This window comes from Quercus robur, chromosome 8 (assembly GCF_932294415.1).
Source record: "Quercus robur chromosome 8, dhQueRobu3.1, whole genome shotgun sequence".
Taxonomy (NCBI): domain Eukaryota; kingdom Viridiplantae; phylum Streptophyta; class Magnoliopsida; order Fagales; family Fagaceae; genus Quercus; species Quercus robur.
In genome coordinates, this window is record NC_065541.1 from 18,621,941 (window position 1) to 18,638,548 (window position 16,608).

General features: G+C 35.3%; 1 protein-coding gene across 5 annotated transcripts in view; it reads left to right on the forward strand.

Annotated features, from left to right (window-relative positions):
* Window positions 1-10,566, forward strand: part of LOC126694887 (B3 domain-containing protein Os07g0563300-like) — a 41,588-nt gene extending 31,022 nt beyond the window's left edge. For 2 of the 5 annotated variants that reach the window (XM_050391418.1, XM_050391420.1), the window contains 2 exons: window positions 3,995-4,043; window positions 4,181-4,442. In XM_050391418.1, coding sequence (XP_050247375.1) covers window positions 3,995-4,018 — 24 coding nt within the window. In that variant the 3' untranslated portion in view covers window positions 4,019-4,043; window positions 4,181-4,442. Of the gene's footprint in view, window positions 1-3,994; window positions 4,044-4,180; window positions 4,444-10,115; window positions 10,203-10,290 lie in introns of those variants that run through there. The other 3 variants (XR_007645918.1, XR_007645919.1, XM_050391419.1) reach the window with 3 other exon arrangements.
* The last annotated feature ends 6,042 nt before the right edge of the window (window positions 10,567-16,608 follow it).

The following is a 16,608-nucleotide window of genomic DNA, read 5'->3' on the forward strand; positions in this document are numbered from 1 at the left end:
TTCTCTTCAATTTGCTATCTAAGCACTCATTAGCAATAAGAATTGAATCCAAAATTTGCCGTTCACCAAACAAAAGAATTTTGAGATTCAGAAATGAGATTTTCCAAGACCTCCTGCAATCTATTAGCCAAAACTTTGGCCAACAGCTTCTACAAACTACCTAATAGGCTAATAAGCCGGAAGTCCCTCATATTCATAGCATTGTGCTTCTTTGGGATTAAGGCAGGGAAAGAGGCATTAAGTGATTTTTTAAAAACACTGTGTCTGTGGAAGTCAGAAAAGAAAGCCAAAACGTCCCCTTCCACCACCCTTCAACACTTCTGAAAAAATGCCATTATGAAACCATCTAGGCCTAGTGCTTTATTACCCTCGATCTCCTTCAATACCAGAATGATCTCCTCCTTTGAAAACTTTCTCCCCAACAGTTTCCTGTTCATTCTTATGTGGTAAGTATGCATGAGGGATGTAGTATAGAGCTAGAGCACATTGGCAATTAGTGATAGAGAACTAATATGCTATGAGTAGTAATAATGTGTTGTTCTAGTACAGTGTATGGTACTCTTCTAAAAGAGTCTAGAATATCCCAAGTTGTGAGGTGTCACTGATGAGGTCTGTACACCAGCTGGATTGTAAAGATTATTCTCCATTCCTTGTAACAAACTCTCCAACATATGTGGAATATAGGGACTAGGGATTGTATCAGAAATTTGGCTCCTCCATTTCATATTTTTTCTTTATTTCTCTACTCACTAATTTGGTAACAGAGCAGGAGTTTGAATTCTTTCCTTGCCTCTGGTTCATTCCCTTTTCTGGGTACAACATATTGTTGTCACATTAGTTCTCCAAAAATTAAAATAATGTTCAAATTCTATCAAATTAGAAGGAACCCTCACGATTTTCCTTAGGGCTAGGTAAAGTAAAATTGATCTTTGTAAAGATGAAATGTATTTTTGGCTATGCATTTAGTAGATTGTCTGCAATTACGTAAATTGCATGATTTTGTTAGACTCCGATATGTTTGGGATGGAGAGGTATTCGCATGGGTTGGGAGGATTTCAGCAAAAATTGTCAGTTTGTTGTTGGGTTGGGGAATAGAGTGAGGTTTTGGCAGAATGGGTGGTATGGGGATCATCCTTTTCAATTGGCCTTTCCAAGGTTGTATGGTATCGCCTTTGATAAGGAGGTTTCTGTTGAAGCTTCTCTGCTAAGGCAGGGGGTGGAGGAGAGGAGAAGTTGGAATGTTCGTTTTATTAGAGATTTTAATGATTGGGAGATGGATGAAGGGCTGCTTTTTCTTCGTATTTTGGGAGCCAATACTCCTCCTATGGAGGCTGGAGACCGGATGAGATAGAAATTGAAGTCTAATAGGGTTTTTGACACCCGATCGTATTATAACAAATTAAGGGATTCTCCCTCAACTGTCTTTCCCTGGAAAGCTATTTGGAGAGTTAAGGCCCCTAGGCAAGTTTCTTTTTTTGTTTGGTGTGTAGCTTGGAATAAGATTCTTACGGGAGATAACTTGAGATTGAGAATGAGGAGATTGGAGTTTGTGGATTGGTGCATTATGTGCCGTCATTGTGGAGAGACGGTAGATCACTTACTTCTTCACTGCGAGATGGCAAATCGATTATGGAACTTTGCGTTTATAACTTTTGGCTTGTCTTGGGTTATATCTAGATCAATTCCAGACTTGCTTTTTGGTTGGTGGAATTGGCTGGGGAAGCATTCGTCTCAAATTTGGAACTTAGTCCCGTTGTGCATCCTTTGGTGTATTTGGAACGAACGGAATCGGAGGACTTTTGAGGATTTGGATAGTTCCGGTGATCAGATGCTTGCTTCTTTTAGTGGGACTCTTTTTGATTGGTCTCGGGCTTGGGGACTCACGTCTAGTGATTCCCTCCCTTCTTTTCTTTGCTCCCTTTCTCTGCTGTAATTTTTGTATTGTTTGGTTCTCTATTGTGTTTGCTCTCTGTCCTCTTTTTCTTGTGCTTTCTAGGCTTGCTCTATGTTCTTCATGCATAGAGCAGGCTTTCGTGTATATATATATATATATATATATATATATATATATATATATATATATATCATTCTTACTTATAAAAAAAAAAAAAAAGTAAAAATGAAAGAAAATTAAAAGGAAAAAAAAGGATTTTGGTTACTGTTGGTTATTTGACTCCCTGCCATTTGTGGCAGTAAACTAGTAAAACTGGAGAAGCTTCATGGTATAATTTAGTTTCTGTTTTTTAAAACAAAATAAGAGAATTAAGAAGTAGAGAGAGAAAGGCAAAGGGAAGAATGAGAGTGATTCAGTTTCTCTCTGAAAATTTTTATATCAGACAATATTGCATTGATAGCTCTCACAATGATGTGAAATCTTGTTCAAAATCCCCAAGGCTGTAAAAATAGCAACATGCCTAGCTTGCTTTGGGCACTGTTAAAGGAATAATATTTTTAAGAATGAGGATTCGGGGAAAATGTTAGTTCACAGCCCTCTTACCATTCATTGCTTAAATATTAAAAGGTGGTTTCATTAGGATAGCGAGTATGCTTGAAGGACACATCTGGTAGGGAAAAATCATCACTAGATTCTTATAGACCCTTCTAGAAGAGTACCACCCATACAACACAAGAGTACAGCCCATAATATCATCTCTCTAAGTCTTTAACACTCCCCTTCAAGGTGGAGCATATATGTCACACAAATCTAGCTTGGAACATATAGACTCTAAATGGCTCCTACATAATGCCTTGGTATAAAGAATGTCTTCATAATAGGAAGACTTAAGGAGGAAGTGTATATGGTTCAGCCTTGGGATATATTATTGCCTGTAGTGAACACCTTATGTGTTGCTTGCAAGAGGCCTTGTACAGCCTAAAGCAATCTCATCCTGCATTGTTTGATCGGTTCAATGTTGTTGTACTTGGGTAAACGTTATACTCTTGATCATTTTTCCTTTATTCATCACTCCACCATTGTCATTATTGTCTTGATTTTTTATGTAGAATTGTAGATGATATTATTATCTCAGGCAGTGACCCCAACGGTACTGCTAATTGAAAAAGTTATTTGGGTCAACAATTCTTACAAAGGACCTTGATACTTTTTTGTTATTTTTTTGGGGATTGAAATTGCTCTTTCTTCTCAAGTCATCTCTTTGTCTCAAAGGAAATACATGCTTGATCTCCTATCTGAGACTGGTCTCTTGGTTGCTCGACCTGTTGATACTCTTGTGAACTCTATTGTTGAACTTGATGGCAGGAAAAGTGATCTTTTTCCCAATGTTGGTGATGGTTGGTTAGGAAGTTGATTTACCTTACTGTTACTCATCCTGATATTACTTGTACAGTTGGTGGGGTTAGTCAGTATACGGATGCTCCTCATCAAACTCACTACGAAGCTATTTGCCGTGTCTTGCGTTATTTAAAAGATGCTTTGATACCATGTTGAAGGAATAATGTTTACAAGAATGAGGAGCTGGAAAAATCTTAGTTCACAGCCCTCTTACAATAGGACAGGGCATATTCTTGAAGACAACTGGTAGGACAACTGGTAGGACAATTGGTAGAGACACATCATCACTAGAATCCTCTAGACCCTTTTAGACGAGTACCACCCATACAACACAAGGGTTATCATCTCTCTATTTCTCTAATGGGCACTCTTTAAGCTTGCACTGGACTTGACAAAACTCAAATTCCGGGGGGTCTTCATATTGTTCTTTCAGGGATTATATGCAGCAATAATTTCTTTGGCATATAGAAAACGCAACAAGCTGTATTGCTCAGTCCGCACTTTGGGTGTCACTCCAACCTCTGGGGAAGTAGAAATTAAGTAATAGGTTCATGAATTTTACTGCCTGTTACTCTGTTTTTAGTCTTTTAATCAATTGCCTTTATATGTGCTTGACACTGTCATATTCATTTTGCTTCTTAGTTCTTATCTAATGAGTGAGCTATAGTGGAGTGGGGATATGTGATATCTTTTCATCTGCAGGAACAACCATCAACAACTGGATAGAGTTTTGAGTCTCAGAACACACTGGGTAAATGGCTTCTCTGAGTATTCAACATTTTGTACAGATATATTTAATATTATGTCTATCTATAATTTAATTCCATTGATTTAAAATTTTCTATTAAAAATTATTACGTCATCCAAATTGTTTTTGCTCCTTTCCAGATTTCAAGCCAATATTCCAAAGCAAGATATTATCATCCAAGACTGGTGTGAACTTTGTGCTTTCTTTGGATGCTCTTGAAGCTATTTGTGCAGATTCTGTACTCAGTCAACCAAGAGTGTCAGTGTGTCTCTGATGCCTTCTGTCTCTCTTAGGCCCTATTTACTATAATTTTATTTGTCATGCTTGCAAAACTTACAAAGTAACATAAACTTATATGTAGTTCCCCAAATTGTTTCCATATATAAAGTTGCATTTATATATTTCTTTTTGAAATGGTAGTAATTTGAATAGATGTGGTGAAGTAAAATATAATCTACAATAGTTGCAACTCAACTGGATACTTCATTCTTGCATTGAAAAGCATAATCTTATAGCATGATCTCAAAATCCTAGCAAAGTTGTTTACGTATTATGTTCAGGTTACTGATATGCTATATAATGCTCCTCACAATGCTGTGATTACTGTTTGGGAGATTTTGAAATTTAGGGGTTCTTTTGTCATGGAACCTTAAGTTGATTTGTAAAAACCTTGGACTAGGGATGCCAATTGAAAAATTGGGTCATCGAAAACTAGAACCGATAAATTGAAATGATCCCCTAACCCAAAAATGTTGTAAGGTGATTAGATTCACTATTTCGTATTAGCTTAAGCTTTTTTGGACTACCGGTATTTTATCTCTGCTCTCACTATACATCTGGCCATTACTACTTCCCTCTTGGTGATCGTTATTTTTTATTTATTTTGATCGGTAAATAAATACTTTATTGAAAATATGGAAAAAAAGAAAAGAAAAAGGAAATAGCAAATTCCTTGGTACATAGGAAGTGTACAAGGAAAGCAAAAGTCTACCCAAAATTACATAAATCTAAGAAATCTAAAACAGAGGGTATGCCAAGACCACTCAAAGCAGTCCTCCATTCAAATAAAGACAGAAGAAAATTTGCTTCAACTCGATGATAGAACACTCCTCCCCATCAAAGATTCTGCTGTTCCATTCTCTCTATATTTTCTGCATAATAAACTGCAGAATAACACCCCAAATGTATACCGGTCTATGTCGCCCAACACGTCTAAGCCAACAAGCAAGCAACTCAACCACTTGCTTAGGCATAACCCAGCAGATACCATACAAACTAAATACAAAGGACCATAAATCAGAGGCAAAAGGACAATGAATGAGCAGGTGGTCCACCAATTCCCAATCATTTTTACAAATACAACACCTGTTAACACCACGATTTTTTCTCTTCCTCAAATTATCCAAAGTTAGAATCCTCCCCTTTGTCGCTATCCAAGTGAAAAACTACCTTAGTAGGAGCTTTCACCTTCCAAATTCTTTTCAAGGGAAGCGGTGATTACCTTTGTCAGATAAGATTGAATAAAAAGACTTTACTTCAAAATAACCACTCCCTCTTTATTCATTTGTGTTCTTAATCTCAAACTGCCATTAAATCCAATCTATTTTTCTTAGTGTTGTATTGTGTATAGGTTTATGAAATTATTGACATCATGGCTAAAGAAGCAAAAACGTGAGGAAGTATGAAAATTGAAGAGAGTAAAGTTCTCAGAAAATTTTCAGATTTTGGAACATTGTTTTTTTTTTTTTTTTTTTTTAATTATTATTATTATTATTTTTTGACACAGATTTTGGAACATTGTTACTAAGTACTTGGTACAAAATCATCTAGTAGTGTCACTTATATATATATGTGTGTGTGTGTGTGTCTGTGTGGAAAAAAGAAATCTGCAGTAGATCTTAAAACATATTTGTTCTCTGAATAATTAGTTGATTACTATATTATCAAAAATCCAAAAATAATAATTTTATGTCAATATAATAATTAGTTGATTACCATATTATCAAAAATCCAAAAATAAATAATTTTATGTCAATATAGTAAGAAGCCCTAATTTCAATTTAATTGTTTCCTTTCTATTTTTCATATGATATTTTATACAGTAGCTCATAAATGAGAAAGGCATATAACCAGATCAATTCAAAGCCAGTTGACTATTCTAGCCCAAAAGATGGAAGTGAAGTGGTCAACAATCTTACCCTTATGTGCCTAATAAAGTGTTTGTCCATTTGAAGTTCTTCATTGCAAAGATATTTTATGTTATTACGTGTCCCAAATGAAAGTCTTGAAGAGATCAATGATGTATGAAAGAGGCAAAGCAGGAAGGTTTCATTGCCATGATTAGCCATAAGCAGATGGATGAAATCACCCAGTGCTTAAATTACTATCCCCGCTTCTTATTGTATTCTTGACACCTTAGCGAAAAGCTCAATGGAGTAATCAACTCAATTCTCCCAAAATTCTAGTTCCCAGCACGTAGAGTTTCTCAGAAATTTTGTCAACCGCTTCATTTTATCCTTCCAATGGAATAAACAAGAACTTACAATGACATATAAATGTATGTAGCAACACCTAAGTTGTGTTTGACTGTTTGTTGTATTATCTTTTACATAGTTGGGTAAAAGGATGTTAGTTATATTTAGGTAAATAGTCAGCCTAATGTTTAAATTCAAACCTTATGGACATGACTCTTGAAGGCAAAGAAAAAGCACTTACACAGTTTAAGGCGCTGTTGGGTTGTTGGAATATTTATTTATATGCATATAAATGCATACTCAGATAACTTCTTTAAACCAAGAAAGCAAGTTGATTGCGTGTATTAATTATTAGTTTGAGACTTATTTAATTAAATTTCTATTTTCCAATATCATTAAAAGGTATGGCTTGGGGCTAAGGTAACTCATACAATCCGTTAACTCTACTACGGCTTGCTACCTTTTCTTCCAAGTAACATGTGCAGGTAGCACTCTGATGTGCTTATGGTTTTAGTACAATGTCCTATCTGAAGACCCGAGAAGCTTTTTGGTGCCAATATATATACATTATCAATGTTGAGAAGTCTTGCGTTTTAGTATTTAGAATTTTTCTATGATTAAGATTGTTACTTTTTTTTTTTTTTGATAAGTAATAAGAATTCATTGATAGAAAAAAAGATACACCCAAGCACACAGGAAGTATACAAGGGGGAGCAAGTCAAGAATGAAAATTACAAAGGTCAAGTAAATCCAAAATAGAAAGAGGATGGTTTCTCCACACAGAGAACCATTCAAGTAAGGTTCGGAAGAAAAGAAGCTTGAGGTCAGGCAAAGCACGCTCAGAGTCTTCAAAACATCTACTATTCCTCTCCTTCCAAATACACCACATCAAGCAAAGAGGAATGATCTTCCAAATGGCTCCATTGCGGAGGCGACCAAAGTGACCTTGCCAACAAGCAAAGAGACCAACAACAGACGAGGGCATGATCCAACACACTCCAAATAAACCAAAAACCATATTCCATAACTCCGAGGCAACCGGGCAATGAAGGAAAAGATGGTCAACGCTTTCACTACTACGCTTGCACATATAACACCAATCCAGAATGCAAATCTTTCTTTTCCTAAGATTGTCAATAGTCAAACATTTCCCCAAGGCTGCGGTCCAGACAAAAAAAGCCACTCTAGAGGGGATCTTCTGCTTCCAAATATTTTTCCAAGGGAAAAAATGCTCACTATGACCAACAAGAAGATGATAGTAGGAACTAACCGTGAACCCCTTACTCTTACAAGGCAGCCAAAGTCTCTTATCCTCCTCAATTCCCCTTACAGGAGTGCTATAAATGGAGTTGATGAAGCTCCTGAAAGCTTCCAATTCACGATTATGCACCTCCCTACAAAACTGAATCTCCCAATGGAGGACTCCATTGGAGAATCTCATAAGATCCGCCACACTTGCCTCTTTGCTACTGCTTATCCTATATAAATCGGGAAAGCGGACAGCGAGAGAGGAAGACCCACACCAACGATCAAGCCAAAACTGCACTTTTGAACCATCACCAATCTCAAACATAAAAAACCGAGATAAAGAGTGCCACCCCCTGCTAATATTTTTCCACAAGCTGACACCATAAGGACTAGAGGAAGAGCTAGAACACCAACCACCCCGATCACAACCATATTTTACCTCTATCACTTGACGCCAGAGAGCATCCCTTTCTAGCCCGAATCTCCAAAGCCATTTCCCTAAAAGAAAGATATACCAATCAAATAAGAAAAAGAAAAAAAGAAAGAAAGAAAGATATATTGTTACTTCTAACTATAGCTTTCCTTAATAAATTGAAGGAGAATGCTATTTTCCTAAACATTTTACAAAATCTTGTTTACTAAGTAGTTGCATCGCATGTTATAGGCTATCCTATTGCCATGCATTTGGCTTGTAGAAAGTAGTGCAAGTGGGTTACCACATTTTTTCGGAGAATTAGGGTATTCAGAGCTCTTCGAGCATATGGCTATTCTCTCGAGTGTTTGTAGTCCCCCGTCCCACATACAGTAGGTTATTACAGGAAGGGATTCCTTGGAGTTAGCCCTAAGATGTTGGTTAGAGGTTTTGAATCCAGGATCTCAAGGATATTAAGAGGCCTTAGGAATTACTAAGTGGGATACCACATTAAAAATGATTAACATGAATTGCCACATAAGTTGCCAAGCACTTTGTGACCAAAATTTTGTAAAAAACTTGGTACTGTAACATTTCTCTCTCTCTCTCTCTCTATAAAAGACAAAAGCATTAAAGACTTGGTAAAGCATCAAACATTTATTGAAAAGAAATAGAAGGAATGAATGACTAGACATAAACAGATGAGTCAATGGATATTTTTTTACTTTTTTGAAAATATGTTGGTGTTTTCATAATATATCTCTTTTTTTACCAATGAGTTATATAAATCATCATTAGTCTCCCCTCCCTTTCCTCTACCCTATCCTGGTGGAATTGGTGGGTGAAGTACACAGCATGACACTGCCAAGTTGCCATGTTTGTAATAAAGAATTTGTAGTACTAACTCTAAATTGAAACTCTCTCTCTCTCTCTCTCTCTCTCTCTCATAAAAAAGACAAATGCACAAAAAGACAAAGTAAATAATTGGATATTTATTGGAAAGAAAAAGCTGGAATGATGTTAGATCTGGTCTTCGATTCTTTAGACCTTGTTGAAAACACAATTTGTTGTTTTCTCAATATGTCAATTATGTCTATCATTTTTTCCTTTTTTTTTTTTGTTGTAAAATTTTCAAGTTATGCCAAAAAAGGAAAAAGAAAAAAGAAAAAAGAAAAAAGATTAACTTGGAGGATAGAATAAAATTTCTTCTGAAAAAGTTGTACTCTAGATGACTAGAGACTCTGCTATATTTGTCATTATTCTGGATAGTTTTTCAAATGCATGAGCTTTTTTTTTTTTTCTTTTTGGGTTGAGAATCAAATGCAAGAAGAGCTACAACATCCAATTAAGTCTTTTATTCTTGACTAAGATATATCTAATTTGTAATGCACATTTATATTATATATATTTTTAAAAATTTTAAATATAGTAACAGATCTTTTGGATTTTTAAATGGTGAGATTTTGCAGAAGTATTTCCCCCTTGTTTCATCTTTTAATTAGTCTAAAAGTTAAAGAGCAGTCCCAAACTGCTCTCCCTTCCATGTTCCAACTTTTTGACTGCCCAGTCCTTGCACCTACCCTTTAGCACTGTGCTTGCTGCCCTCCATGCTCCTTCTTCTTCTTTTTTTTCCTCTGGCTCGAATCGCTCGATGCTTCTCCTTGCTTCAGTTTTACAAGAACTCATTTTAATAATTGTGGTCCTCTAGTATCATTTGGATATTATCAAAAGGTTAAGAATTAAAGAAAAAATGAACAAACAAAATCAATACATATCTAAACCCATAGTCTTGCACATAATTATATGGAAAAAGTATAAACATGTAGTGCAGTAAAAATCCATAGTGGTATGTTACACAAAAATTCCTAGTGGTCTGTTACCATATTTATTGGTTGTCTTCCCTGCATATTATAATAACTTGAATTTGTCTCTTCTTAACAGCTAAATTAGCTGCTGTTGTCTTGAAGGCTTTGCCAGGAAACTGAGAATTTCAAGACTTGCCCTAATAGTTGACAGTTAAATGGTTTGGTATGTGATTATTATTATTATTATTTTCTAAAAAGAAGTATTTCGTTTCAAGGGTGAGCTAACACCTGATTTTGTGCCAATTGGTCAGGTATTCCTGCTCTTTGAGTTACTTATTAAAGAAAAAAAAAATCCTGCTGTTTGAGTTACATTGGTGCAAAAGCCATATCCCTTGTGCTCCTTCTGGTTGGTCAACTCCATCATAAAGAAAAGGCTAAGTAAAGAAAAAGTCAAGGCTCTGGTTTAGTTAAAACTTAAAAAGTATTATTTGGTTTCAAAATTTCTTTTCATGAATATGTACCAACAAAGACATTTCCTCTTGATAGGCTCTAACCCTCCCAGCTTCCCCCACACCACCCCCCCCCCCCCCCCCCCCCCCCCCTTCTCTCCAAGGGGCTGTGTCGGGAGTAGCCTCTTCCAATTGTAATTGGACCTTATTTGTAATATAGATATAGTCTGTGAAGCTGTAATTATGTTCTTGTTACTTGGAAGGCTCATTTCTTGCCCTCCTCTACCTTACCACTTAAGAGTACTCGTATTAGTGCTTGTATAATAGAAAAAGTACCTCATTTTAGCCAATTAAACCCAAAATTTACCCACATTAGGCCATGCAAAGTTGTGTAAAAATACATAGTTGCTACAATTGCCATGTAATTTATACTAGCACTATTTATTTTGCATTTAGTTTTTTTATTCTTTCTTTATGTATCTTGAGGAAAGGAAGAGACTGGATGATGATATTTTTGTGTGAAGAAAGAGAAACAATTTTTAAAAATCAAGAAAATTGATATTTTAATGAAATTTAGGGTAAAATAGAAAATTTGATGTAAGTTGTTTTGAAAATTGAGTATGTAGAATAGAAAAAGTAGGTTTTTATGCTAAAATAGATTGGAATTTTTCCACAAGTTGATATGAATTCTTTTAGCGAATTACACAGCACATCTATAATTTTTTGGAGTTTTGTGTAATTTTATTAATCTGTGAAGAAATTAGCTTATTTTGTTTGTAGACACAACTGGGTAAACATTGACTTCAAGACTAAGTACAATTTCTACCACCTTAACATATTGATATTCTTTTGACTGCAAAATATATCAAAGTTTTTGAACTGTTCAGACCTCAGACTATTTTTCTTAGAACAGTCTCATTTTCATTACTAAAATCAGATGTCCACATCCTTGATGAAAAGTATGATTCCCTTTTAGCATTTTGGAAAAATGTGCTTATAGCCTGTGTTTGGCTCAATGAAATATCTGAAGATAATATAAAGAAGAGACTTTTCACTCCAAATCTTGATTTGTGGTGGTATATGCAATTTATTTGTAATTTTTTACCTTTGGTCTTTACTTTCTTTGAAGCCTTAAATTGTTAATTTCAAAATTACAAGCTAGACTTGAGCAAACATGTGTTATAACTTGAGCAAACATGTGTTATTTTCTTTCTAAAGCATTTGAAAGTAACATTTATCTTCCAATTTTAATGTGTAGACATAATATTTGCTATATATATAACCAACATTTCTTTTGGTGATAGTTTCTCTCTCTTTTTCTTTTTCTTCTATGCCTTTCTTTATCTTTCTGATAGTAATTTGAAGAATTATTGTCCTCATAATATTATTATATTTTAACTTTTTTTGTCTTTTAGATAGTAATTTGAAGAATTATTGTCATCATAGTATTACTTTTTTCTTTATAGGTATTGTACTCATAATATATTATATTTTGACTTCTGCTCTTTGGCTGCTTATATCTAGTCTTGTAAGACTCAAAGGGAACCGGATAGATGATTCTCCTATGAACAACAACAACAACACCTTAGTCCCAAAATTTTGGGATCGGCTGTGGATCCTCGACTAATTTTTGGGTCAGCTATGAATCCTCCTATGAATTGTGGTGATATTCATGTTACAGGGCATGGACTCAGCAAAAGCTAGAAATGGCATTAAACAGAGGATCTTGTTGAATTCTGCTGTGATCGATAAATAAGGACTTCTCACCATGGTGGCCATAAACATTATGCTGGAAGGTAAGCCACAGGTTTACAAACATGTCATTTATAAACTTGGTTGCCTAAGCCATTGTTTGGGAGTTTCGTAATTCCTTCCTCTGGTTGGTATCATACTTGAACAAGCCTTATCAAGAAATAATTCATCCTAACAGGAAAATAATAATAAGATTTATCTTTATGGTACTATCCTCATTTTAGCATCAGTACTCATTTATATATCTTTTTCCTTACAATTTATTTCAGTCTGTTAGTGGCATGTTATTGTCGACAAACACAAAATCACTGGCTTGTTATGTGCAATGGGTTTCAGGCTACTCATTACTAACATTGCATTAAGTAATTGGTACTACATTCTCTTTCAGTTCTTTTGTATCAAGGTCAGGTATGCCAAAGTTTCTCCTTCTCTACTTTTCCATTCCACTTACTATGAGATTTTAATTTGACATGATTGAATTTGATTGAATTGATTTCCAGTCAGCATAGAAAACTATTATGAGGTCTGTTAACAAAATGTACTTTGTGGAACTTTATATGTTGTATAAACAGAGCATTCTTTAGTATTGATGGCAGTGGTCAATGAGTGTGGTTAAGGTGATAATTGATTGTGGAGATGATCAGTAAGTGAGATTGAAATTAGTTTCTGTTTCATCTCTCCTATCCCAATGCCAATTTGTCTGTTTTTCAGCTAAAACTGGAACTGGCAACGCCTTGTAACTTATTTTCTGTTTACTTGTATGTAGCTCCCTAAAAATTAGAGAACATGGACTGGTTAATATGTTAACACACATTTAATAGAATTGCATTTCATTTTGCAATTGCCATCAAGATTCAGAATTTTGTGGATTTAGGATATGATCTATTACTCAAGTTCTTCAGGTCAGCATCTATATCTAATTGGAGCCATTTTTTGGATGTTGAAAGAGGTTCATGAAAAAATCAGCTCCCTAGGAGCAAAATGATTATACTATTCCTAAAAAGCTTTGTATGTTGAGAATGTCATGAACAGCTGGATGAATTGAACCAGCGTCTTCCTTCAGAGATCACATTTATTTGTGATTCATATATTGCTGTAGGACTGTGTAGTTTGTAATGAAGGCCCCTTGTAGATGGAAGAAATTGTTTTCACCTTTAGATGGAGGAATTTTGAGGACAACGGCTTTTCTAAGAGCAAAGGTGTGAGGCATTGAACTTAGAGGGAATTTGCAGACTAGCATAGTGAGGAGAAAGTATATTATAAGTTAACATGCGGTTGGAAGAAAATTGCAAACTAGCATCTCGAGTTTCATAGACTCAATTTCAGTCTAAAACTCGAGGGTTAAAGACTCGATTCCCATTTGATGAGTTGGAAATATGATGCCAGATAGATCTCGAGTCTTATAGACTTGAGTTCTAAAAAGCAAAACCGAGTCTTTGAGACTCGATTTTGGTACTTGAATTTGACAAAGAACAAGAACAATGATGAAGAACGATGAACAGAGGAAGAACGAAGAACGAAGAATGAAGAACATTGGAGCTCCGATTGGACGATTGAATGCAGACCTGAAGAAGAACATGAAGAACGATCTGATGAAGAGCAGAGACGAAGAACAGATCTAAAGAGGAACGATGAATAGAGGAAGAACGAAGAACGCTGGAGCTCCGATTGGACGATTGGACCTTCAGATCTGCACGAAGAAGAATGCTAGGTCTGAAGAATGCGAGGAAGAAGAAGGAATGCAGAACGCTAGGTTTGAAGAACGCGAGGAAGAAGAAGGAAAATAAAATGGTGAAACTCGAGTTCCACGTGGATATTTTTCCACATCAGATGCGGCCACTTACAAATCGAGAATTAGTAACTTGAATTTTATCTTGGAACTCGAGTTTTAGACACTTGAGATGCTAGTTTGCCGCATTGTTTTGAAATGTGACAACTAACTAAATTTTTTGATATTTAAGGTTATTTGGAAAAAAAAATTCTGGTTTTTGGGGTGTCAATTATAGGCACAAAAGCTGATGCCTCTACTTCTTTATCTTCATTTGGATTTGGGAAAATTTTATTTTCCGTTATACTACACTATGCATTAAAATTTTTTTTGAAGTCTGTTTGCTTATGAGAACTAGCTGCCCCATTGGATGACAATTGTGGTAGGGGCATGCTTCCTATACCTTCACTTGGCCGCAAAAGGTGTAAGAGTTCTTGAGTTCTGTTTTTATAAAGCAGTAGAATTTTTTGTCTGTGGCCACCAAGAGCCCTCTGATTTTCCCCCAATCTGAAAAGCTTGTTAAATGTGAGAAATCCTATGAAGAGTAGCATAACCTTGATATGGATGGCTCCTCCTTGAGTAAACCCAGACAAGCTGGTGCGGTAGTGTCATTAGGAATAGTTCTGAAAACTGGGTGGTGGGTTTTTAAGGGCAATTGGATTCACTTTTAGTTTTGTGGCTGAAAGGGTGTTCCCAGCAAGCAGATTGTCATCTATGGGTCTCCCCCAGTATGATTTCTTTGTAATTTAGATTTGTTTGGTGTTGGTGTTTCTTGTTTTGTGACCTCAGTCTTGTGCTTTGATAATAAAAGAGTCACAACAATTTCACATCTCCTAATTTGCACGCTACCTCATACCTGGGTCAACCACAACATGCAATTTATTTATAATAATGATCCATGTTTGAGGTGATAGGAAAATTGAAAGGTGTTGTGAAATTTTGTTGTGTTTGTGGAAGGTCTCTTAATAATATCTGCTAAGAAGAAAAAAGAGTAAGAGTTTGGAGGTGACCAAGTTTTTCTTTCCCTCCAATGTATTGGCCATGCTCATGAATAGTACAAAAAATTACATATTGTATGAATCATATTGTATCATGTGAATTGTATGTATCAAACAATACATAGGCATTGGGTTTAAATTGAGTTTTTGCTAAAAAAATTGCTTTAACTTCTGGCCAACAGGTTGTTGAACTTGTTTTTAACACAAAATCCTTATGGAGAGTTTGATTTGCTTGATGTTACAATACACCATAATGTTACATTATTGTAATATTATATTAATGTAATCTCAAGTCAAGAATACAGTATTACATTGTTTAGGAAGGTAATGAGATTAAGATGTCGTGACATATTTTGTAATTTTAGATTATGGTAAAATTAAACAAACACCTTAATGTCTCATCTCCGTAATATGCATCACATTAATGACACATCATAGCAAACCAAATGTCTCCTTAGGCTATTTGGTTGAGTCCAGGGATAAAAACATGTCTATAAATTTTTTCCCCTACTTTTTATCCCTACGAAATTTGAACCATCTATTTGACACTTCACTTTTTCCCCCCTTAGTCTCTCCACTACCCCAAGGCCCCCCCCCCCCCCCCCCCCCCCTCTTTATTCATGATTTATTTCTTACAAATGTTTGCAAATTTCTTTTCTATGCTATAAATAAAGTATTAAATAAATAAAACTGTAACTTTTATTTTATTTATTTTTAATTTTTTTATTGGTCCAAGAAAATTGAATGCCAAGATAAAAAAATTAAAGAAAAAGTTATTGAAATAGAATAATATGAGGAGATAGTAAATGCTGGAGATGATTATGAAGAAGAAGAAGTCGATGATGATATGATTTAGCAAGATGATGATGATATTGACTCAAACTATGGAGATGAAGTTGATTAGGTATGATGATGAATATGATGAGAGCTAAAATTTTATTTTAGCTCATATGTCATGTATTTATCATTTTTGAGTTTTGAGTTTGAGCGATTTGAATATAGATATAATATTTAGTTACTTTTTTTAAATTTTATTGTGTAAGTTGTAATGACCCCACTCCAACTATGTAGATATTATTCGCTTTGAGGCTCATACCCCTCACGGTTTTGTTTTCCCCCTAAAGCACATAGCAATGGGGAAAAGGCTTCTACACATTTAAGGGAGATCACTTCTTATAAGCACATCGTCATGTGCTTCCATAGGTGATGTGAGATTCCATGGATTGCAAGACCCCCCTTTTGTAAGACTCCCCTTTTGCAAGACTTAGAGGTTAAATCTTGAGATTATTATTTTGGAACAAGAGTGTGATCATAAGGAAATTTTAGTGTTAGAATTATTTGACCTTTCATAGTGCTTTTCTGGAGCGTGTAGGTATGATTGTTGTACTATTTGTGTGTTTGGTTTTGTCCTTCAAGGATATTTAAAATTTGTACTTATGATACCTTGTTGTATTTCTTAGAAAGATGGCTCCACCAAGGAGGAACATTGGAATTGTCGATCGAATGCTGAGGCAACTAGTAATCTTCAAGCTATTATTGAAGCCATTGGTGGCTTAACCAATATAGTGTAACATCAAGTAGGAGCCACCAATTCGATTAGTGCTCTGGAGAAGTTATAACTTGGCAGCATTTTGTTGAGCTCTTTTGTAAGAGGCTTTTTCC